The sequence below is a fragment of the Sarcophilus harrisii genome, chromosome 4 (genome assembly GCF_902635505.1).
Source record: "Sarcophilus harrisii chromosome 4, mSarHar1.11, whole genome shotgun sequence".
NCBI classification, from domain to species: Eukaryota; Metazoa; Chordata; class Mammalia; order Dasyuromorphia; family Dasyuridae; genus Sarcophilus; species Sarcophilus harrisii.
In genome coordinates this window covers 363,938,298-363,962,998 of record NC_045429.1, presented here as the reverse complement: position 1 = coordinate 363,962,998, position 24,701 = coordinate 363,938,298, and the positions used below count along the sequence as shown (strand labels likewise).

The following is a 24,701-nucleotide window of genomic DNA, read 5'->3' as shown; positions in this document are numbered from 1 at the left end:
GTTTCAGTTGCAGATATGAATTACCTATGTAATTTTTGGCAAATTATTTTCTCCCTGCCCAGTTTTCTGTTTTATAAAGAGAAATAGCAATGGTTGTTCTGAAGATCACATGATTGCAAAAGTGCTTAGCATAAAACAAATGCTATATGAAACTGTTATATTGTATATAATTTCTTCATATTTGATAACTTTACATGGGTTTATAGATGTGACCAACCTACAATGCCAAAGTTGAGATAAATGAACTGGACTAAGGGGTGAGAGGGAGAGAAAGAAAAATATTTAGTTCAGCAAAATTTGCTATTTGAGATATGATAAGGAGTTTTAAAAGAGCTCTAATATGTAAATTGTAATCTTTTTGCACAGATTTTGTTAACAATATATTTGAGTTTGGGAACTTTAGGAAAACAGAAAAGCAGTTTGATGCTACTTGAAAAACTCTGGCAAAAAAAACAGCCTGCTTTTGAGTTATATAGAGTCAAATTTCTGAGGGCTCTGTCAGTAAAAGCTGGCACTTTTATTCTTTCTTGGCTCACAAAAGAGAAATGGTTAGTGTGAACTGAAAAATAATCAAATGGCAATTCAGTTTGTCTGGAACATTTCATTAGACTTTAGGGAATTTCATGAAGTAAAGTTAAATCAATTTTAAAATCTGTTTTATCTCAGGTTTAAGAATTGCCTTGATTTCTCCCTAAAACAAAAGGTAAACTTATTTAGGGAAATAGAAATACTCCCTGAGAATTTCCAAAGCTGCAACTGCTTGGGGACAGAATAATCTGAACAATTAAAAGAAAGTTTATTTAGCATTGTTAATCTCATTTTATAATATTTTGTTTATGTAATTTAGGGAATTAGGTATTTTCATCTTTGCTGGAAAATTAAGAGGAAAAAACAGCTAAGACTATTTGACTATTACTTAGGAAAATTCTAAAATTGTTAACTAAGTTAATTGGAATTATTGTTATCATGTGAAACCTAAAATTGGTAATTATTATGTGTGGAACAAGAGGAATGAAGTGAAGATTTCATCAGTTCGCTTTCAAGTATAAGTGTATGCAGCACCTTTTTCCCCCTTCACAAAGTGGTCAGAGATATCAAACAGCACAGCCCATGAAAAAATTAAGGTCATCAGCCCTGAGAAATGAGCCTATCAAGAATGTAGTTTCTTTCTTTTTTTTTTTTTTTTTTAAAATATTGACATCCTTTATTCTTTCTTTATTTAGGCAATTGGGATCAAGTGACTTACCCAGGATCACACAGCTAGGAAGTGCTATTAAATGTCTGAGGCTAGACTTGAACTCAGGTCCTCCTGACTTTAGGGTTGTTGCACTATCCATTGCACCACCTAGCTGCTACTGAAATGGATAGCTTCTAAACAAGGAATGTGGTTACTAAGAATCTATATGTTAAAATCTCTTATATGTGAAAGTCCTGGTAAATTTTTAAAAATAATGTTATCTAGCCCTAAGTTTTGATGAGTAGAATTTGTTATTAGAGATATAATATCTTGGGACTGTAACTGATATTCTTTTGCATTTTGAATTTGATTGCCTAATCATTAAGTCAGTAATCTACCATTTGAAAGAAATGCCATAAGTTACCCAGAGGGTTGCCTTTCTGAGCCGTCATAGGTGGATATCTTATCTGAGCAAGAAATGGGAGGAGAACCTTAGCCTCTGCTCAAGGTCAGATCCATCTGACTCAATTTCCCAATTCTGGTTCTTTGTTTCCCACCTGATTATTTTTGAGTCTGGCTATGAAATAGAATTGTTACTGCATGACTGGTTATCAAACATTGCTAAGGATGCTTTAACTGATGCTGAAGCCTAGAGGACCTGTTTTGATGCTATTATAATCATGTCCCTGCTTTTTCCTCTTATACCAAATTTCTATAATCAGAGCAAGTGGTCAGTAGAAGTTCTTCAGCAGAAAAGCATAGTACAAGTATGTAGATGATATCTGGATCTTCACCACAACCCTGGAGGCTTCTCTAGCTGCTGCCATAAAAATCCTTAACTTTCTGGCTTTCTGGGCAAATAGTTTCTTTGTCTGAAGGCCCACTTTGCTTATCAGTCTGTTATGTATTTGGGCCATGAATTAACTCTTTTCCTTTAGCTCACTGGGGAGAGGAAGCAATATTATCACTACCTTAACTTCCTCTAAGTTAACTGGACATGGCTAGATTTTATAGCATCTGAATACCCTGCTAAGCCCCTCTATGATTCTATTCAAGTCCCTGACAGTTCCCCTTGAATGGGCCCTGATCTGGCCAAGGCTTTTTTACTACCCTGAAAGCTAAACTGATCTCTTTTTTGGCCTTAGCCCTTCCTAAAGCCTTTTACTACTTCTCAAATAAACTTATCTTTGGAGTGACCCTCCTGCCTCAGAGCAGTGGCTGATACAGCCTTCTAATTGAGGAATCATCTAAGCTTACCCTAGACCAACCATTGGAGGTTCTAACTCTCTACCAGTTCAGAGCATTTTTGCCCTCACCAGAGCTTTAGAATTGAGGAAAGGAATGAGAGTGAATATCTATACTGACTCCAAATATGCCTTTCATGTTTTGCATGCCCATGGGGTTATATGGAAAGAAAGGGGACTTTTGATAGCAAAAATAAATAAATAAATAATCCCCCATTAAATATACAGGGGAAATTCTACAATTATTACAAGCTGTTCATGGACTTACAAAGGTTTCTGTTATGTTTTGTAAAGGACACCAGAAAGAGGATTCACTTCAGACCAAAGGAAAAAGCTTACACATTCAGTCGCCCATGCTGCTGCCTGTTTGCCTCTGACCATGGCACCTTTAATTCCCCAGCTCCCTGACTCTTATATTCCCTCATATAACTCCTGGGAATAAGCCCTTGCTAAGGAAAGGGGAGATACCTTTCTTCTTGTGGGAGGTTTCAAATACCTTCAGACCAACTTCTAATCTCAGAGGCCAGCCAGTGGAAACTTCTCTTTGGCCTATACTTGGGAAAAATACTCTTCAATCCCCTGTGAAATCTATTTTCACTGATTACAAGCTAAGAGAAACAATGAAACAGGTCCATCAGACCTGCCCAGTTTGTGTCCAAGTAAATGCTGAAAGGGCTTTAAAACCTCCTCTCCTAAAGCCCATTCAGAGGAGGGTACCCACCCAGAGAATAACTGGCAGAAGGATTTTACCCATATGTCCCCTCTCAGGGGCTTCAAACTGCTTTTGGTTTTTGTTGACACCTTTACTAATTGGGTAAAAGCCTTCCCTTGTAAGACTGAAAAGGCTCAGAGGTTTTTTGCTAAAGGAGATCAAACCCATTTAGAATTAATTATTATCTCCACTCTGCATGCCATCCTCTCTACCCAATACTTAATTCCTTTTAAACATGATCCTTGCATCCTAGGTCACCTAAGCACTTCTTTTACTATGTATAATGCCACTATTCTATAAATTTCCCCTATTCCTTTGAGGAATTAAAAGCAGGATGTTTGGGGAAATGTTCTTTGGAAGAGAGATATTCATGATATCCTCATCTTCCCTAATCCCCCGCCCCCCTTCCTCTATTCAAGTTATAATCCCCATACTAACTTCACTTTTGTTTATTTTTTATTTTTTTGCTCAATCAACTTGTGACAGTTATTTCCTGCAGACTCCAAGCTATGAACTTACAACTTTTTATTCAACCTGAATACTATCAGTTAACTGATTCTGACACCCCTGGCTGCTGCTGCTGCCATCTTCAAGTCAGTTGCCTTCCTTCCTTAGTCTAGACCCCACTAGGCAGGGACAGCTTTACACCCCTTATTAGCTTGAAGTAGCTCCAGAAGATAAGATTTCCATCCCTTTGTCCCAAATAAATTTGGTGTTCAAACTGTCTGAGACAGGATATGATGGTGTACACCTAGGGGGAAACATAACAGTGATAAGGTCCCCTGACCTTAGAGTGCTTTTGTTCTAACAACCTGTCTGATTCTAAAGTCTTCTGGCCTTAGTATAGGCCTATAAAAATTGCTGACTGTGATAGATAATCTGCTGGTCATTGATAACCAAATTCCTGAGACAACAGTGAATAGACCACTCCTCATTTCTACCTCTAGGCAATAAAATTATTACATCAGTGGCATGCAACACCTAATCTCTCTATCTTTATACATAAAAATATAAATTATTTATTTTATAATTCATAAATTTATCTTCTTGCTCTTGCTTCTTTTCTAAATTCTCTTGGAATTTAACTTGCTTCCATTGTCATTACAATTACAATAAACTTTGTCCCTTGACTTGGAGATGGATTCAAGTCTGCAAATTCTTTTGAGATAGCTCATGACATGGGTCTATAATCTCAATGTTTTGATGTCTCCTTATCTGAATCTCAACAAAAGCAGTACTTAAAAGAAAAGTCCTGTCTCTTAATGCTTATATCAACAAAAGAGAGCAGTGACTGATCAATGAATGGGCATGCTAGTAGAAAAAACCTAAAGAAAGAAGAAGAAATTGAACATTCTTAATGAACAAAATGGTAATTCTGAAAATCAAAGGAGAGATTAATAAAATTGAAAATAAAAAAATCAATGCACTCATGAGTAAAACTAGGATTTATTCTATAACCCAACTAATAAAACAGATAAACCATTAGTCAATTTGATGAAAAAGAAAACCAAATTACCAGTATAAAAAATGAAAAAGGTAAACATGCCATGAATGAACATGAAATTACAGAAATAAGACTTATTTTGCCTAATGATATGCCAGTAAAAGGGACACTCTAAGTAAAATGCATGAATATTTTAAAAAGTATAAACTTCCCAGGATTAGTAGAATAGGAAATAGAATACTGAAATAACACTATTTTAGGAAGAGAAATTGAACAAATCAAAAATGAGTTCCCTGGGGAAAAGTCCCTGGGACTAGATACATTGACAAGGGAATTCTACCAAACAGTTAAGAAATGATTAATCCTAGTATTATATAAACTATTTGAAAAAAAAAATGGCTAAAGGAGGAGCCCTGGAGAATTTGGGGAGGATGGTGGAGTGGTTCAGGAAATTCTAATCTCTCCAAGACCCCAGAATGGAGGTTTTGTCTGTGTGAAGTGTAAACACCTCTAGGCTATCTCCACTTAAATAGCAGAGAGCCTTGTGGCTACCTTGAAAGTAACTTCAGTTCCAACTACAGAAACTTATACTTCCTGGAAAATGTAGGGAGTCAGGGGTTTGAGTCCAGAAATAAGGAATGCCATCTACAACTCTTCTGCTGAGAAGGAACGAGTATACATCTAGTAAGTGCAGAAACAGTATGTCAGAGAAGCTGCTGGCTCTAGGTACTAATAGGAAGGTGAAGTACTTGGTTTGGGGTTCTAGACTAGAGGTTCTTCACTAGAAGTGAAGAAAGACCTGAAGCCAGAGTCACCATCCTCCTTCTCTCCCCCATTAGCGGTGATTATTTAATAAGTTCTCATTTTAAAAAATTAAGATATGCAAGTAAAGGAGAAAGACTCCAATTACAGAAAGTTACTATGGGAATAGAGAAGACCAGGGTTCATTGTCAGAGGAAGATAATGAAGTCAAAAGAGCTCTTCTACCCTAAAAAGTAACATTAAATTGTTACCTCTTTAAAAAGAATTTTTAGAAGAATTCAAAAAAGACTTTAAAAATCAAATGAAGATGATTGAGGGAAATTTTTTTTTAATTAAAAAAAAAGATGAAAAAAAGAAAACCAACTAGAAAAGGAGATTTAGATTCTTAAGGAAGAAAATGACTCTTTGAAAATTGGGCAACATTGAGAAGTGGGCAAGAGGAAGCCAGTGAAATTACAAGAGACCAAAAAATAATAAAACAAAATATAAAGAATGAAAATGTGGAAGAGAATATGAGACATTTCATAAGAAAAACAACAGACCTGGACAATAGATCAAGAAGAAAAAAACCCCCAAATAATTGGATTATCTGAAAGCTATGACCAGGAAAACAGAACAGAACAAAACAAAAAAACCTCAACAAACTTTGATATTATAATACAAAAAATAATCAAAGAAAATTGTTCTGAAGTGAGAAACAAGAAGGAAATTAGAAACTGGGGGGGAAAAAAAAAACACTGTTCATTACCTGAAAGAAATCTTACAAGGAAAACATACAGGAATATCATTTCAAATTTCAAAACCCCCAAATCAAAGAGAAAATATTGAAACTATTAAAAGAGATTAAAAAAAAAGGGAAAGGGAAAATCTACTTTTGCAAAAATATTTGGAGCAATTCTTTCTGTGAGGGTAACGACTTAGAAATTGCAGAGATGTCCATTTATTGATGAATGAATGGGTAAGCAATTGTAGAATCTGATTGTGATGGAATATTATTTGAATGAAATAGGATGGAATACTGTAAGAAATGACAAGCAGAATGGATTCAGAAAAGCCTGGGAAACCTTATGTGAAATGATACAAAATGAACTAAGCAGAATCAGGAGAATACTGTATGCTATAAAAGCAACATTGTAAAAAGAATTAACTCTGAAAGAATTAGCTACTCTGATGAAGGAAATAATTCAATACTACATTAGAGAATACTTGATGAAAATGCTACCTATCTCCAGAGAGAGAATAATAATGATTGAGTACAGATGAAACATAACTTTTTTCCTTTTTTTTTATTTCTCTGTGAGTTTTCTTTTGCAACATGACTAATATGGAAATATGTTTTACATGATTTCACATATATAATTAATATCATATTGCTTAACTTCTCAAAGGATAAGGAAGGAGGGAGAGAATTTGAAACTCAATTAAAAATGTTAATGTAAAAAATTTTAAATTGTAATTGGGAAATATTTGATGAAATAAATAAAGATATGTCTTTAAAATAGTAGTTCAGCACACATGGGAGAAAAGAATATCATTAAACCACTAGCTATGGAAGTTTTTTCTCCTTTTGTTTAATATTTGAGAAATTTGATGTAGGGCCATAACATGAGTAATGGATGAACTTAACTGAGCTGACTCCTCAAAGAATATTTCAACTTGGACTTTATAGAGCACAGTATATTTGAATTAACAATCTACTGCTATGCTACTTGTTTTGCTACTTCACTGACTTTTCAGCAGACAAAATTAAGTACTATACTTGATTGCTCAACTGCTTGCTTGAAATCTCTTCTGAATTTGCTTGCAAGATTGCTGGTTAAATATGTTCATCTCCAGAAAATTGCTCAGTCACTTCCCAAGTCCTGTGTCTACAGCTACTGGCTTCTGTGGGCTCTGGTATAGATTGTGGTCCCCAGTACAAACTATATTGGAGCCTCTGAATCTCATTGTCACAAGGTTGCCTGGGTCCTTCTGTCACAGAAAACCTGTTCAATGAACATCACTAAAGAATAAACAACAAATGATTAGGGTGAGTATTTGCTCAGAGCCCTCATGGCCAGATGGGAGATGACATCCCACAAATGTCTCAGGAGCAATTCAAAGTAGTCCTACCTTGGCTTCTAAAAGATTCCTTACAAATTATGGGATGGAAGATGGGGTGAAAGATTTACAAATTCATTCCAAAGAAAAAAGTAAGCCACAAAGATTATTTTTCTTTCATTGAAGTATTTATATACATTGGCATTGTCATAGGGAAAGTGCTGGATCAATTCACACTATGATCATAGATTATAGGAAAACACGAGAGATTTTGCTGCATCCTGAGTTCTATTAGGTTTGTTTCTATGGAAATCCTTTGAAGTTTCTCTCTTCACCTACTGCCTTCTCTATCTACCATATGCTACTTAACATCAAAGAAGACCCTGAGGGCAGAGAGTTTTTGACTTTCCCACAATAATACATTTTCTGATAGAGTGAAACTTTGGGCACAGGTGGCTGTCAGAGGGCACTGAATGTATTGCGATGTCATTTTGGGAAGATCAGAGTCAAGATTCTTCATTGACAAGTTTCCAAGGGGAGGGGCCACAGTACACCTTGGGGCAGAGCTACATAAAAGTTTCAGTTTTTCCAGCCCCAGCAAAGAATAAACCTCACTCAGAAGAGGGAAAAGAGGAAGACCTAGAATTCTCTCTCTGAAGCTGTGAAGAAGGAACTAAGAAAGGTAAAAGTATCTGGGCTCAGGCATTGGAAGGACAAGAATGGTAAAGTCCTAGTTACAGGTTTGACTCAATGACAGGGTAAAAGAGAGTCCAAAGTGAAGAGTTCAGGCAGGTATATATGCTGGGGCCATTTACACTAGCTTCTAGTTGGCAAATCTTCATTCGGATCATTTACATCTTTGAAATCTACAAACACCATAAAGCAGAGGTAGGTTTATTGCTTTATTGATATTCTAAACTTAAGAAAGTATTGGAGAACATGTGAATGCAGATTAAACTTAAAGTATGTCCAGCATATATAATATAAATGTCATATTATATATGCTAGATAAAATTTTAAGTATGTGTATACACACAGACATGGACACACAGGCAACACCCACATATTGTGCAAAAGTGGTTGTTACATATTTAGCAACAAATCAGTATGGACCAGTATAGGAGGCTAAAATCCTTACTTGCTAAGGACTTAAGTAGGCTGTGGTCAGTGTCTGATGAAGTAGTTTGGGCAATGGGAAATAATGGCCTGTGGCCTCTCTTTGCAGTGACAAATATTTGCCTTTAGAAAGATAATGATGTGGCAATGTACATTGCTATTCCTGATGCTGCTGACCAAAGAGGATAGAGCTGGTAAGTCAAATTTTCTGCTACCAAATTGTCCTCTTCACTCTATAGGGACACCATCAGAGAGGCAAAGAACTAGAACTGTCCTATAGGTGATGTTGGGGGTTTCTCGTCAGTACAATCTCCATTACCTACCTCAGACTTTAGGCAGCTGATTTCTGAGTCCTGGAAGAAGTGGGAGTGGGAGGAAGTTGAAATACCAACCCCAAAGTATGAAAATGGCTGCATATAACCTATGTTAAAGGAGAGGAACTGTGGGTTTTCTCACCACCCTATATTTATTAAAGCTTCCTGGGACTGGATGCCCTAATAAACAAGTAAGAAATGAGTGTGTTCCATGATCTCAATAAGGATGGATGAAACCAGTATGTATCTTCTGCTCTGTGGTGGAAACTTGCACAAACAATAACTAAAAGCATCCTTTGTATCTTTTTGAGACTTAGTTCTCCCTCTGATCCAACAAAAGACCTGTGCTTCTTCCTTTGAATCCATACCTCGAAGCTGCATGGAAATCAAAGAGAAATGTCTAGAGGCAGACGGTGAGTGAAAATAGGGACAGGATGGTGCAGTCTGAATCATCTCAGTCCCACTGAGGCAACTAAATGTTTGTCTTGGAGCCTGAAGTCCTGGTGGGGCTTCATTGGAAAGAAGCCAGAGAGGCCAGAAGGCAATAATAAACTTGCTTCATGCTCATGCTTCTTCACTTTATTTCCATTCATCATCTCTTACCTTTTAGTCCTCTCTGTCACGATTGTTATTGTTGAGTTGTTTGTCATATCCAGCTCTGTGATCTCATTTGGGCTACTCTTGGCAAAGATACTGGACTGGTTGGCCATTTCCTTCTCCAGCTTATTTTATACTTGAGGGAACTGAAGCAAACAAGATTAAATGACTTGCCTAGAGTCACACATCTAGGAAGTGTTTGATATGAAATTTGAACTCAGAAAGATGAAGCTTGCTGACTCCAAGCTCAGCTCTGTGTACTTTGGTGCTACCTAGCTGCCTGCAGGCTGTTCTAGGGCAATAAAAGTGGAGAGAGGTGAGGAGCACTGCTTCTTTGTCCTGGACTCCACTCAGTAGTATCATTCTAGGATAGAGCCTTTTACATTAGAGTCCTATGAAGCAAGCTTAGAGAGTAGAGAATTCAGGGTCAGTGGCCCAAATGGGATAGAAGCTGTACAAATGGGAGTTATGATGATGCAGAAAATAGTCTCAGAGAAGGGATTTCCAGTTGGAATTCTTGTTTCCATGCTCTGCTTCAGAATTAGCATCTCCCATATGTAGGGAAAGTAGAATTTCTCTAGTAAAGGTTATATGGGTGAATCCTGGAAGGTGTTTATTCTGGTTTTTAGGTTTCTCATGTCCCTAAAATTGCTTGTGAGCTGTCAGTGAGTGAGCCTGTGTGGTTTTGTTCTCTACAGATGGCTCTACAGATACTTCCTCCAGACTGGGAATGGGCACATTTACCAGACTTTTTGTGACATGAGTTCTGGAGGAGGTGGCTGGACCCTGGTGGCCAGTGTGCATGAGAACTTCTTGGCAGGGAAGTGCTCTGAGGGGGATCACTGGTCCAGCCAGCAGGGGGACAGACAAGACTATCCTGAGGGTGATGGGAACTGGGCCAATTATGCCACCTTTGGATCTGCAGAAGCTGCTACCAGTGATGACTACAAGGTATGCTCTATTTGAATGCCAAATTCTTGGTTGAATGAGTCTCCTTCAGATGGGTCCTGAATTATCACTGCCTGGAGTTTGTAGTCCTTTATTCGTGGGATGAGTTTCATCTGCTAGGACTAAGCTAATTATTTTTTATTAAGGAGGGTTTAGATACATTTGATTTTACCCCAGCAGCTGGAAACAGAAGAGTCAATGATACATGTAAAGCACTCAATTTAAGCTTGTCATAAAATACTTCCTAACAGAATTGTTCAACAGTGGAATGGGCTGTTTTTTAAGAGGTCCCTTATTTGAAGGCCATAAAGCTAGAATACTTTGTCACCATAGAGAATCTTTTGGTATGATTAAGACAAGATGGTTGTTGAGATCTCTTCTATCTTTTAAATTCTGTGATTCTGTGTTTTGTCAGTTTTCCCACACATGTGAACAGTAGAACTCTAAAGTCCATGGTCAGATAATTAAGGGTCATTAGTTTCATCCAAGTCTTAATGTGACCTTTTGGAAATGCATTGAGAAGATAAAATAGATTCTTTCATCATTTTAAATTCTACTATTTAGAGTTGATTGATAATGCCCTGTAACTCCTTAAAGTTATGTCTTTGACATTAGTATAGAAATTCATCTGGTCTACCATGAATTATGTTTAGATGTAGAGTTCTCCTGCTAATCACTGTTCTTTTCTTGCCTCAAGGAATCTTCTGTCTTGGGGAGATGAGGGTGGATACCAGAAAGTCTTGTCTAGCATCTCTATATCAAATTATTCTTCATGGATGTCTGGCTTGCTTTCCAAAGAATTTTGTTCCACTTAAACTTTTGGACTCAAAAAAGAGACATTTCTTAGCTCCAGGAGAGGAGGAGTTTTTGCTAGCCTCATACTCCCAACTTCTTAACCAATCATTGCTCCCATCCCTCAGCTATGGGACCAATCATGTTTCCTTCAATCTCATCATGCTACCTACTTTTTCCTGTTCTTTCCTCTACCTATTAAAAATGAGTTATGTCTTCACCTTTGGCCAAATGAGGAAAAGTCACTTGCTCATTCTATGGGCAAGTAGCATCTTTATTTTGTAATAAAATGTTATCTTGTTCAGTGAGAAAGAAGATAGAAAGAATCTATCTTTGTTGAATTTGACTCATGATACCCTTGGACTAAAGCTCTTACTGTCCTCTAGAACCCAGGTTACTATGACATTCAGGCCAAGGACCTTGCCATCTGGCATGTTCCTAACCAGTCTCCACTGCAGCAATGGAAGAGTAGCTCTCTGCTGAGGTATCACACCTATAGCAGTCTCTTCAAGGTTATGGGAGGGAACCTGTTTGGTCTCTACAAGGTGAATAGGGTTCCTTGGGTCAAGTGGGTAGGGAACATCCCTGGGAAGTCGGTTCCACCAGACTCCCAAACTCCTGTCCTTGTGGTGTCTCTTTTTGTCTCTTGCAGATGTATCCAGTGAAATATGGGGCTGGCAAATGTTGGACTGACAATGGCCCTGCTATACCTGTCGTCTATGACTTTGGTGATGCAAAAACAACTGCCCAGTATTACTCTCCACTTGGCCAGAGTGAGTGGTCATTATCTGATCTCCAAACAATAATATTACCTATTATCCTCATCACACTAAGCTTTATATTATAATGGTGCCTGCCCATATAAGGAGTATCATGATTTCTTTACAATCCTCAGACAAGAAAAGGGACTCCACTGAGGCCCACTGTTTAGTTGAAATTTCTGGCGATGTCCTTGACTGATCTTGGTCCTTGCTGGCTTTATCTTAGTCCTATCTGTCAACCATGAGGCCCTGCTCCCTGTTTGGCTTGTTCTGAACCATTAGTGTTAAGCCATAGTCTGAATTCTAAGATGATATAGTAAAGAACTCCATGGCTGCCCTTAGGAAACTAATTTCTGAATTTCTGTCTTTCACACTGATCACCCCAGTGCTCTTGTGTCTCACCAGATGAATTGGCTGGAGGCTTTGTCCAGTTCCGGGTATATAATAATGAAAGAGCAGCCAACGCCCTGTGTGCTGGAATTCGAGTCACTGGATGTAACACTGAACATGTGAGTCCTGGGACCCAGGGTTTGGAGAGTAGTAACTCAGGCAGGCAGCTTTTAGCCTTGGGGGTGTCAAATATAGCCTCACCTCGACTCTGATTCTTTCTAATCCATTGAAGAGAGAGAGCTACAAAGAGATCAACAGAGTATCAGATAGAAATAGACGCACAGAGAGATGGATAGAGAGAGAAAGAGAAAGAGGAAAAAGCCTGAGCTAATGGTAACAATGACAGCAACAGTAATAAGCATTATAATTTATGTAGTGCTCTATACTAAGTGCTTTATAATATTTTCTCATTTGTATTTTTTCACAATCCTAACTTGTAGGTGGCAGTCCCACTTTATTGATGAGGAAGTTAAGACTGAGGCAGTTGCAGTGACTTGTGTAGAATCATGGATCTAGAAAGTGAATAAAGCAAAATTCACACTCAGGACTTCCTAAGTCTATGTCCAAGCTCTAAGTACGATGGCACCTCACAGCCTTCCCTGGACTAGTGCTGGCTCTTTTTTTTTTCAATATGCATCAATCTCACTGTCTTGCTCTGGATACATGCCTTCCCCTTCTGTATATAGATACTTAGAACATTGAGGGAATAAATCTCCTAGTTCTGGGCAGGGAGAACTTGTGAGTGACAGAGGAAGAGCTATAAGACATATTTGAAACATGAGGCAGTAAAGCTCCTAAGTGTCTCAGTGCGTAGAGTGCCTGACCTAGAGTCATGGAAAACCCAAGTTCAAATGTAGCCTCAGACGTGGGCTATGTAACTCTGGGCACGTCACTTAACTTGTGTTTGCCTCAGTTTTCTCACCTCTTAAATGGTCATAATGATGGCACCAACTTCTAAGGGTTGCTATGAGAATCAAATGAGGTAACCAGTATAAGATGCTTCACCCAGTGCCTGGCATATTGTAAGTGCTTTAACTAATACAATTATTAGTAGTAATAGCAATTTGGGATGGTTCACTAGTCATTTTTTAATCTTTTGTTTGAATCAATTGATTCAAATGTGGCAATTATAGTAATCCCCATGGTTCAGTAAATATGGAGGATGGAACTGACCTCTCCTGGAGTCCAGTTGTTTTTTATCCCACTTCAGTGAGGCAGTAAACTATGAAGGGTTTTGGAATTACAGGACTTAAAGGTCATCTTATACAACCCTCTTGTTTTGCATGGGATGAGAGTGAGGGTCTGAGAAACCAAGTTTTACAAGTCACAAGTGACAGAGGCAGGATTCGACCCCGGGTCCTCTCTACATCATGATTCCTTCCAGTGGGCCATCCTGTTATCTCTAATGAGACAATCTGTAAAACACTTATGACAGTGCCTGGAACACAACAGGTGATATAGAAATGCCTTCCCCCCCTACCCTCTTTGTGTTTCTTCCTTATTGTTCTTTTTAGAACTCTTAGAGAGCATCCAGTGAAGTGAAAATGCCCTATATGAGTTATGGTATTACATAGTATCAACAAGACCATTTCAGTGCAAATAGAGAGCAGACATGCCCTTGTCTGACCACATTTGGAGCATTCTGCTCTATTTAATGAGCCACATTTTATGAAGGATATTGGCAAATGGAAACCTGTCCTGGACAGGCAAATTAGGATTCTCTGGGATCAGGAAAGCCTAGAATCCTAGGTTGAAGGGCCCTTAGAGACATCTCTTCAGGTACCTTCTTTGTATAGATAAGAGAGACTGATAAAAGGAACAACTGAAGGAAATGGCAGAGAATAGACTCAGAGGTAACTGATAGTCACTTTGAAATACCAGAAATTCTGTCTTATGGAAGAGGGTCTGGGTTACTTTGTGTTGTCCCAGGAGGCTGAGCTAGGTTCAGGGGATAAAAATCATATGGAAGTATCTTAGCTTAAATAGTCCAACTGTAATGCTCATGGCACCCACATCCCTGCCTTCTCCCTCCTTCCTCTTTTTCTGTCTGTTTGCTGTTTTTTGTTTGCTATCTTCTCTCCTTTTCTTCCTCTCCGTGAAGAGATCTCAGCTAGATCATCAGGCGAACTTGCTTTCATGGATGTAAGTCTTAAGGGGTTCCCCAGAGAAAGGGTTACTTAGGCCCAACATGTTGATAAAAGTCATTATCAGAGTTCTGTGTGTAAAGTAATACAGGGGAAATGCATTCTTCTACTCTTCATACTCTTCAGCACTATAGTGCTTGTGCTTCCATTGAGGGCCATTTCCAGTCATCCTAATTCGTATCTGGCCTGTGGATCCCAATGATTCTAAAGGGAAAAGTGAGGCTGATGACTTTACACAGTCCTCCCTCACTTAAATCCATTTCACTTGCATGGACGTCTTTGAGAAGAACCTCTTTGAGTAGGAGTTATCCTACTGAGGACCAGGCAAAGCACCTTCCTTCCTTCCCTCCCTCCCTCCCTCCTTCCTTCCTTCTTTCATTTTTCTCTTCCTTCCTTTCTTTCTCTCTCCCCATTCTCTGCCTTACTCCCTCTATCTCCCTCCCTCATTCTCTCTGTCTTCTCCCTTCTTCCCTTCCTTTGTCTTCCTCCCTCCCTCCCTGACTGCATCCCTCCCTGCCTACCTCCCTCTCTTCCTCCTTCCCTCCCTCTTTGACTTCTTCCCTTTCCACTTTGCCTTTTTCCCTTCCTACTTCCTTCCCTCCCACCTGCCCTCTCTATCCTTCCCTCCATTTCTTCTTCCTTTTTGCTTCCTTCCCTTCCTCCTTCCCTCCCTCCTCCCTTTCCTTTGCTCTATTGACTGATAATAGGATGTCAAAATCTCAAGATTCAGTCTTTAAACATGCAGCTGAGACAGCTTATTGCTGCCTACACCTCATTTTGGAAGGAGGAAAGAACTTCTTGGTGATTCCAGGTCCTATTCTATATCTCAGAGAGGGCCTAAAATTGGGGCACAAACTTTGATCACATTGAATCACATATGAGAATATAATTTCTGATTTTGTTGCTATGTACCTTTTTGGCAATGTAGTTTTCTGGGCATCTGCAAAGTATCTGTAGCTCTGGGTTTGGAGGCAACCCAGAAGACGACTATATGTGTGTGGAATTTGAAGTGGCCAGGAACAATATAAGAACTACTGAAGAAACTAGTGCTTTTAGGAATTATTTTCCTTTCAAATCCGATGTGCTTTGCATACTTCTATGAAAAAGTTTTCTTCAAAGTTTTACAAATGATGGAAGGAAACATTCATGGAAAATTTTTTTTATACATTTCAAAATCATTTGCTTCTGGAATCCACTTAGTATCAGTCTTTTGAATTTGTTGTCCAAAATCATGATTTCATTTGTGTTCGAATTCCCGGTATAAAATTACCTTCCCCTGACTCAGATACTTGTCTGTAGTTTATAATCTGAGATCACTGCCTAGGAATACTGAAAGGATAAGCCATCTGATCATTGTAACACATCTAGTATGTGTCAGAAGCAGAACTTGAAGCCTTAACCCCAAGGCCAGTTTTTTGTCCACTCTGTTGTTGCTGCCTATGTGCAAGATACTAGGCTATAGAAAGAAAAAAAGGGGAGATAGTAACAATGCAATGTGGTCATTTTTAATTTGCAGATTAAATTACAGATTTGACATCACCTAGTGCAATATGCTTACTTAATGAAATTTTCATTTTATTCTGAACTTAAACATAGGATGTCTAATGCACATCATACTACAGAGGAGGAAATTGTCTTAACTAAGGTCACACAGACAAGAAGAAATAGAGCCAGGGTTCAAAACAAGATTTTATAATTCCAGAATCCAGAGTCATGACATGGACTAAGTGATGTATAACTCATAGTAGTTGAAAAGATCACCAAGATTTGGGGTGTTGGGAAAGGCTTCCTATAAGGAATAGCATTTGAACTAGTCTTGAGGGGAATCATTATATATAATGAAGGGGGAGAGGAGTGAGCATTATTGGCATGGGCACAGCTAGCATTCTGGGGAATCTGATTATCATTTTATAAGTTCCAAGGAGGATGTGGACCTCCTTGCTGTTGAGGAGACCAAGGGATTCCATGCATTTCCTTCCCTGGACAACTTCTTTCACAAAATCTAGTGACCCCATGGTTCTTTCATTTCCATCTTTCTTCTTTGTAGCACTGCATTGGTGGAGGAGGATTCTTCCCAGAAGGATCTCCCAGGCAATGTGGGGATTTCTCTGCCTTTGATTGGAATGGTTATGGAACTCATAATGCTTATAGCAACAGTCGGGAGATCACAGAGGCTGCTGTGCTCCTCTTCTACAGATGACCATGGTGTCATTCTGAAACTAGAAATTGTTAGTTTCATGGATGGGTAACCTCCCTTCTCTTCAAGAACCAACATGAGATGATTTATCTGGGCATATAATATAGAGCATAATAAATTCTATTGAAGCATGACTTTTGCTTCCTGCGTGAATTTAGGCAAGGCTCTTAAATTCTCTGTACCTTCTTTTCTTTATCTGTCCAATGAGAGTATTACATTAGACATCCTCTAGCTCAGGACTATGGAGGTATCGTACCTACAGCAGCTTCCTCAAGATCATGGGAGGGAACCTGTTTGGTCTCTGTCAGGTAAATTTGGTTCCTTGAGTCAGGTTGGTGGGGAATATTGCTGGGAAATGAGTTCAACCAGACTCCAAAACTCCTGTCCTCGTGGTATTTCTTTTTGTCTTCTGAAGGTGTATCCAGTGAAATATGGAGTTGGCAAGTGTTGGACTGACAATGGCCCTGCTATATACCTGTCGTCTAAGACTTTGGTGATGTAGAAAAAACTGCCCAATATTACTCTCCACTAGGCCAGAGCGTTTGTTATCTGAGCTCCAAACAATAATATTACTTGTTATCCTCATCCCACTAAACTTTGTACTGTAATGATGATGGCCTATAAAAGGAGTACAATGGTTTTCCTACTATGCTCAGATAAGCAACGGGACTCCACTGAGGCCCAGGGCTTAAATGAAATCTCTGCTAATGTCCTTGACTAACATTTTGATCCTTTTGGCAACCTGAGACCCTGTTCCCAGCTGGGTTTATTCTGAATAATTACTGTTAAGCCATAGTTTGGATTCTAAGATACATTTGGAGAACTCCACAGCTACTCCTTGGAAGCTATTTTCTGAATTTCTGTCTTTCATACTGATCACCCCAGTGCTCTTGTGTCTCACCAGAGGAATTGGTTGGAGGCTTTGTCCAGTACCGAGTATATAATAATGAAAGAGCAGCCAACGCCCCATGTGCTGGGATTCAGACACCCATTTTGAGTTCTGGGACCCATCAGAGGGTTTGGAGAATAGTAACTCTGGCAGTTCTGAGTCTTGGGGTGACAAATAGAACCTCACATTGACTCTACCTTTTAGTCCATTGAAGAGAGACAGAAAGAGATTGATAAAGTCAGAGATAGAAATTCAGAGAGAGGCAGAGAAAGACTACGAAAAAGACCTGAGCCAATGAGAATGACAATAACAGTAATAAAAACTATCATTTACATAGTGCTTTATTTATATAGATTTACAAAGTGCTTTATACTATTGTCTCATCTGTCCTTCATGACAACTCTATCTAGTGGGTAGCATTCCCACTTTATTGATGAGGAAGCAAAGACTGAGGCAGTTACACTGACTTGTGCAGAATCATAGAACTAGAAAGCAATCAAAGTAGAATTCACATTCAGGACTTCTTAAGTACATGTCTAAAGCTCTACTGCGACCTCGAAGCCTCCCCTGGATTAGTGCAGGCTCTTTTCTTTCAATATGTTCCAGTCTCACTGGCCTGCCCCTTCCATATATAGAGAGAGACGCTTAGAACTTTGAGAGAATAAATTCACACCAGCTGTAACAGAGGTCTGAGAAGCCAAGTGTTACAAGTCACAAGTGACAGAGGCAGGATTCGACCCCAGGTCCTCTCTACATCATGATTCCTTCCAGTGGGCCATCCTGTTATCTCTAATGAGACAATCTGTAAAACACTTATGACAGTACCTGCAACACAGCAGGTGATATAGAAATGCCTATTTCCGTCCCCTCCCCCATTCTCTTTATGTTTCTTCCTTATTATTCTTTTTAGAACTCTTAGAGAGCATCCAGTGAAGTGAAAATGCCCTATACATAGCATCAACAAGATCATTTCAGTGCAAATAGAGAGCAGACATGCCCTTGTCTGACCACATTTGGAGCATTCTGTTCTATTTAATGAGCCACATTTTATGAAGGATATTGGCAAATGGAAACCTGTCCTGGACAGGCAAATTAGGATTCTGGGATCAGGAAAGCCTAGAATCCTAGGTTGAAGGGCCCTTAGAGACATCTATTTAGGTACCTTCTTTGTATAGATAGAGAGACTGATAAAAGGAACAGCTGAAGGAAATGGCAGAGAATAGACTCAGAGGTAACTGATAGTCACTTTGAAATACCTGAAATTCTGTCTTATGGAAGAGGGCCTGGGTTACTTTGTGTTGCCCCAGGAGGCTGAGCTAGGTCCAGGGGATAAAAGTCATTTGGAAGTATCTAAGCTTAATTTAGCCAAATTGTAGTACCAGCATGGCACTCATATCCCTGCCTTCTCCCTCCTTCCTCTTTTTCTGTCTGTTTGCTGTTTCCTGTTTGCTGTCTTTTCTCTTTCTCTTCTTCTCTGTGAAGAGATCTTAGCTAGATCATTCAGGCGAACTTGCTTTCATGGTGTAAGTCTCAAGGGGTTTCCCAACATGTTGATAAAAGTCACTATCAGAGTTCTGTGGGTAAAGTAGTACGGGGGAAATGCATTCTTCTACTCTCCATTATCATGCTTGTGTTTCCATTGAGGACCATCTTCAATCATCCTAATTCATATCTGGCCTGCGGACCCAGATGGTTCTGAAGGGAAAAGTGAGGCTAGTGACATTGCACAGTCCTCCTTCACTTAAATCCATTTTACTTGCATGCCATGTCCAACTTTGAGAAGAACCTCTTTGAGTAGGAGTTATCCTACTGAGGATTTTTCTGGCCTTTTAGACAAATAAAATGTTCACATAAGAAAAGTATAGTACATTAAACTACAATGATCTGCCTCTTTTACTAGGCAGAACTCACCACTCAGATATATCAGCTTGTCTACGACTTTTCAGGAGAATTACAAATGTATATTCTACATTATATGGGAACTAGAACTAAGGAACTTTTAAGCTACCTTCCAACACCAACATTTTATGTTTTCTCATGGCTTCCCCCTAACCTTTCCATTCTAAGAAAATAAACCCTGTCTGTTGGCAGATCTATTCATCCATCCAGTGCTATATCTTTTAACTTTATCTTTCACATGATGACTTTGACTTTCCATTGCTCAACTGAGTGATAATAGGACGTCAAAATCTCAAGATTCAGTCTTCAAACAAGCACATTGCCACTCACACTTTGGTTTAGAAGGAGGGAAGAACTTCTTGGACATGCCAGGTTCTATTCCATATCTCAGAGAGACCCTATCACTGGGGCACAAACTTTGATTACACTGAATCATTTTTGAGAACATAACTTCTGACTTGGCAACATAGCTTTCTGAGTTTCTTCAAATTATCTGTTGTTCTGGGTATGGAGGCAACCCAGAAGCAGACTATTTGTGTGTGTATGATCCTGAAGTGGCCAGTGCAGGATAAGAACTATTGAAGAAACTAGTGCTTTTAGGAATTTTTTTTATCCTAATCAAACATGAAGATTGCATACTGATATGAACAAGTTTTTTAAAAAACTTGGCAGATGATGGAAATCTCAAAATCATTTACTCCTGGAATCCACTGAGTATCAGTCTTTTAAATTTGTTTTCCAAATATGGACAACAATAAAAAAATATGTTGGAATTCCCAGTATAAAACTACCTTCCCTTGATTCAGATACTTGTACGAAGTTGATAATCTGAGGGATTATCTCAGGGATGCTGAGAGGATAAGCCATCTCACCATGATAACACATCTAGTATATACCAGAGGTGGGATCTGAATTCTTAACCATAAGGCCCAGCCTTTTGTTCATTTTGTTGCTGTTGTCTATATGCAAGGTACTAGGCTATAGAAAGAAAATAAGGAGAGAGTAACATTGTAAGAGGGCATGTGGTAATTTTTAGTTCACAAATTTAGAACATACACTGACCTTTGACATCACCTAGTACAATATACTTATTTAGATAAAATTTTTATTTTATTCTGAACTTAAATACGAAATAGGAGGTCTGATGCACATCATTCTTTAAAGGAGGGAATTTACCTAACTGAAGTCACACAGGCAAGTAAGACTAGAACCAGGGTTCAAAACAAGGTTTTATAATTTCAGAATCCAGAGTCATGACATGGACTAAGTGGATGTGTAATTCATAGTAGCTGAAAGGATCACCAAGATTTGGGGTGTTTGGAAAGGCTTCCTATAAGGAATAGCATTTGAACTAAGACTTAGGGGGAATCATTATATATAATAAAGGAGAAGAGTGAGCTTTACAGGAATGGGGAAAGCTAGCATCCTGGGGAATCTGATTATCATTTTATAAGTTCCACACATATTGAAGAGACCAAGGGATTCCATGCATTTCCTTCCCTGGACAAATCATTTCACTAAATCTAGTGATCCCATGGTTCTTCCATCGCTATCTTTTTCTTTTGTAGCTCTGCATTGGTGGAGGAAGATTCTTCCCAGAAGCATCTCCCAGGCAATGTGGGAATTTCTTTTCCTTCAACTGGAATGGCTATGGACCTCATAGTTGTTCTAGCAAGGATTTCAATGATGACCGTTGTGTCATTATGAAACTAGAACCAACATGAGATGATTCCTCTGGCATAATAATATAATGTAATAAATCCTATTATTTTTGGTTCCTGTGTGAACTTGGGCAAGACTCTTAATCTCTCTGTACCTTTTTTCCCTTTATCTGTCCAAAGAGAATTAGATTGGATATCTTCTGAAGTCTCCTCTAGCTCAGGATCTATGGTACCATGATTTTATGACTATAGCTGCATAGTTAAAGCATCTATTAAGTACTTATTATGTGCCAGACACTGTGCTAAGGGTTGGATATACAAAGACATCTACAAAATAGTCCTTGCCATCAACTGTTATGGTAGTAGGGGAACAGAGTGAGGGCTACAATACATACAGAGAAGCGGAAAAGAGTCTTGGTGGGAGGCTATCATTTTTCTGGGAAGTGACAGGGAGGTCTGATGCCAGGCAAAGTAAGTGAAAGCTTACATAAGAGAGCTCACAGGGGCTTTAGAGGCAGAGTCCAAGGTTCTTGTTGTGGGGGAGATGAGTATAGTGCTTAGATTGCAAGCCTTACTTGTAAATAGCAACCTTTGAGCTCCCTCCTAACTCTAAATCTTTGAGTTCCTTACATTCATGGAGCTGTTCACAGTCCATTCTTTGAGGGTATGGACTGGTTTTCAGTTCTGTGTTTGTATCTTCAGAGTTTAACCCAAAGCTTTGCACACAATTGATGTTTAAACAGTATTTATTGAATTTAATTGTATTTTCCCTTATCTGTCATGGCAATAAAATTTCTTTCTTCAGATTTGTTCAATTTCATTATGCCATCCTGAATTCATTATCCATCTTCATATCATCCTCTCACCTTCTTCTATGATTCTAGCACTTGATTTAAATTCCTTCTCTACAATCATGACTCAACAGCTCTGTGGTTCAATGAATAGAGGGCTGGGACTACAGTTAGCAAGACTTGATTTCAAATCCGGCCTCAGACACTAGCTGTATGGCCTTGGGCACATTATGGAACATTGTTTACCTCAGTTCCTCATTTGGAAAATAAACTGGAGAAGAAAATGGCAAACCACTCCAATATCTTTGCCAAGAAAACCCCAAAATAGGGTTGCAAAGAATAAGACAACATTGAACAATAATACTCACAATTAATATCCCTTTTATAGAATTTAGGATTTAGGCCAAAGAATTTTCTAATATGCTGGTTTTCTAATTCCTTAAGCTCCTCAACTCTAAGAACTTCCTTCCCTACTCAGTTCTAGCTATTTGCCTCCTATGACCACTTTTTAGACCTTACTATGACTAGCAAAGACATTCTCTCCAAAGTCCTGAACCTTGTCATTTCCTTCTTGTAATATAGTCTCCTCTTTTTATTTTATTAAACGTTCCTACTTACATTAATCCCACACTTCATCTTCACTTTGAATATCTGGTCCTTAATGGCTCCCTTTTCTTTCCTGCTCCCTGTCTGTCCAACTCTGGTTCCTTTTGCCTTCTTCCCTAGTCTAAACCCCATTGTCATAAAATCTTATTATTTATTTAATTTAATTATTATATGTGTCCCCTTCTGACTTCCTTCTGTTCTCTTCTGTGTTTTCTTTTTTCTCTTTTCTCCTATATCATTATCCCTTACCTTCCATTTTCCTCCCCAACTCTTTTAAAAGTCCTCCATTGTCTTAATGGCTCCCTTTTCTTTCCTGCTCCCTGTCTGTCCAACTCTGGTTCCTTTTGCCTTCTTCCCTAGTCTAAACCCCATTGTCATAAAATCTTATTATTTATTTAATTTAATTATTATATGTGTCCCCTTCTGACTTCCTTCTGTTCTCTTCTGTGTTTTCTTTTTTCTCTTTTCTCCTATATCATTATCCCTTGCCTTCCATTTTCCTCCCCAACTCTTTTAAAAGTCCTCCATTGTCACAAAGCAGAATAATCTCATCCATTAATTATATCTGAAAAGTATATATCATTCTTCACATATAATCTATCATCTTCCTGGGGATTTGTAAATAATGCATCAGGTCCCATATGTGGGCTGCCTTGAGGGTGCTGAGGACACACCCAACAATCCTGAATGCCCCCATTGCCCATGTAGTTCTCTAGCCTGACTAAAGACTAAGGAGTTATCTCCCCACTGGCAGGGGAGTGACACTGAGAGAGCTGGAGAGAAAACACTAGCAGCAAAGCTCTCATAAATAATAAGAAAGAAAGAAAGCTAATCTTAAATGCCTCATCCAGGCTAGGAGTAAAGGTTAGGCCATAGTTACTCTGCAAAGAGGTGGGCAGGACAGAAAGAAGTTCCCTGGCTTGCCTCTAGGATTAGAAGCTGGCTTAAGGGTGCTTAAAACTATCCAGAAGGAGAAATGGTATGTTCCCTTTCTTCTGAGCTGGAGAAGTAAAGGTGCCATGATCAGGGTCAAATGGGAAGCAGCAATCTGCAAGCCTATTTCCCTTGCATATTTAATAAGAGAACTTTTTGCTGTCAAAAAATGAAAAAAGCATATTTGGAGTCAGTATAGATGTTCACTCTCATTCCTTCCCCCAATTCTAAAACTCTGTGAGGGCAAAAATATTTCTTTTTTTTTTTTTTTTTTTTCTTTTTTTTTTTTATTTAATAGCCTTTTATTTACAGGATATATACATGGGTAACTTTACAGCATTAACAATGGGCAAAAATGTTTCAAACCTGGTGAGGGGTTAGAACTTCAATGGTTGGCCTGGGTGAGCTTAGAAGGTTCCTTAGCTCTTACTCTAAAGCAGGCAGGTCACCCCAAAGACAGCAAGTTTCTTTGAGAAGTAAGCAGGTCTGAGCTGGGCCTTTCATTAGGTAGGGCTAAGTCTGGACAAGAGATTAGTTTAGCTTTCAGGATCTTAGACTGATAAGACTGTGTGGGTCTTTAAACAAAGAAACTTCTTAGCCCTGTGTGGAGGTGAGGGGGCTGGAAGTTAGGGTTTGTATGGCTGCAGTCAGAGAAGCCTCTTAGGTGGGGTTGCAGATCAAGATCTCATCTAATCCCTACTGGCCTGTGCATTGGCGGGGGATCACATTCCCCTAGATTTGCCCCTTTGAGAGTAAAAAGAAATCGCGAGTCTTTATGTAATGCCATGAAAGGAAAGCATCTTTAAGATCTAGAGTAGAGAATCATTGTGTTCCCTGGGATACTTGTATTAGGCTCATGGCTTCTACTGACCATTTGTTCTAATTGTAGACATCTGCTACAAGAGAAAAAAGCAGGAACATAATTATCCTTAGCATTAAGGTCCTTCAGGCCTGAGCCTGATTACATGACAGGATAAGGCATCCTTAGTTAGATTTGTTTGATCATAAAATAATAACTCAACCTTATAGCCAGACTCAGGAATAATCAGATGGGAAGCAAAGAAACATAACTGGGAAATTGAGTCAGAAGGAACCCACCTTAAGCAGAGGCCAATTTCGTATCCTCCCAGCTTTTTGCCCAGATAAGTTGTCTATCTAGACATTTCAGGAAGACATTCTCTGAGTAATTTATGGCATTTCTCTTGAAATGGTAGGTTACAGACTTAATAATTGGACAATCAAATTCAGAACTCAAATATCAGTTACAGTCCCAAGTGATTTTAT

The 24,701-nt window shown here is 38.8% G+C and overlaps 1 protein-coding gene across 1 annotated transcript; it reads left to right on the top strand.

Moving 5' to 3' along the window:
• The first annotated feature begins 8,570 nt into the window (after positions 1 to 8,570).
• On the top strand, positions 8,571 to 16,687 carry LOC116423716 (intelectin-1-like). Its single transcript, XM_031968825.1, is given in 8 exon segments — positions 8,571 to 8,621; positions 8,623 to 8,689; positions 9,121 to 9,226; positions 10,117 to 10,357; positions 11,533 to 11,691; positions 11,799 to 11,919; positions 12,313 to 12,416; positions 16,489 to 16,687. Coding segments are annotated over 8 exon segments (1,002 nt in total). The 3' UTR covers positions 16,642 to 16,687.
• The last annotated feature ends 8,014 nt before the right edge of the window (positions 16,688 to 24,701 follow it).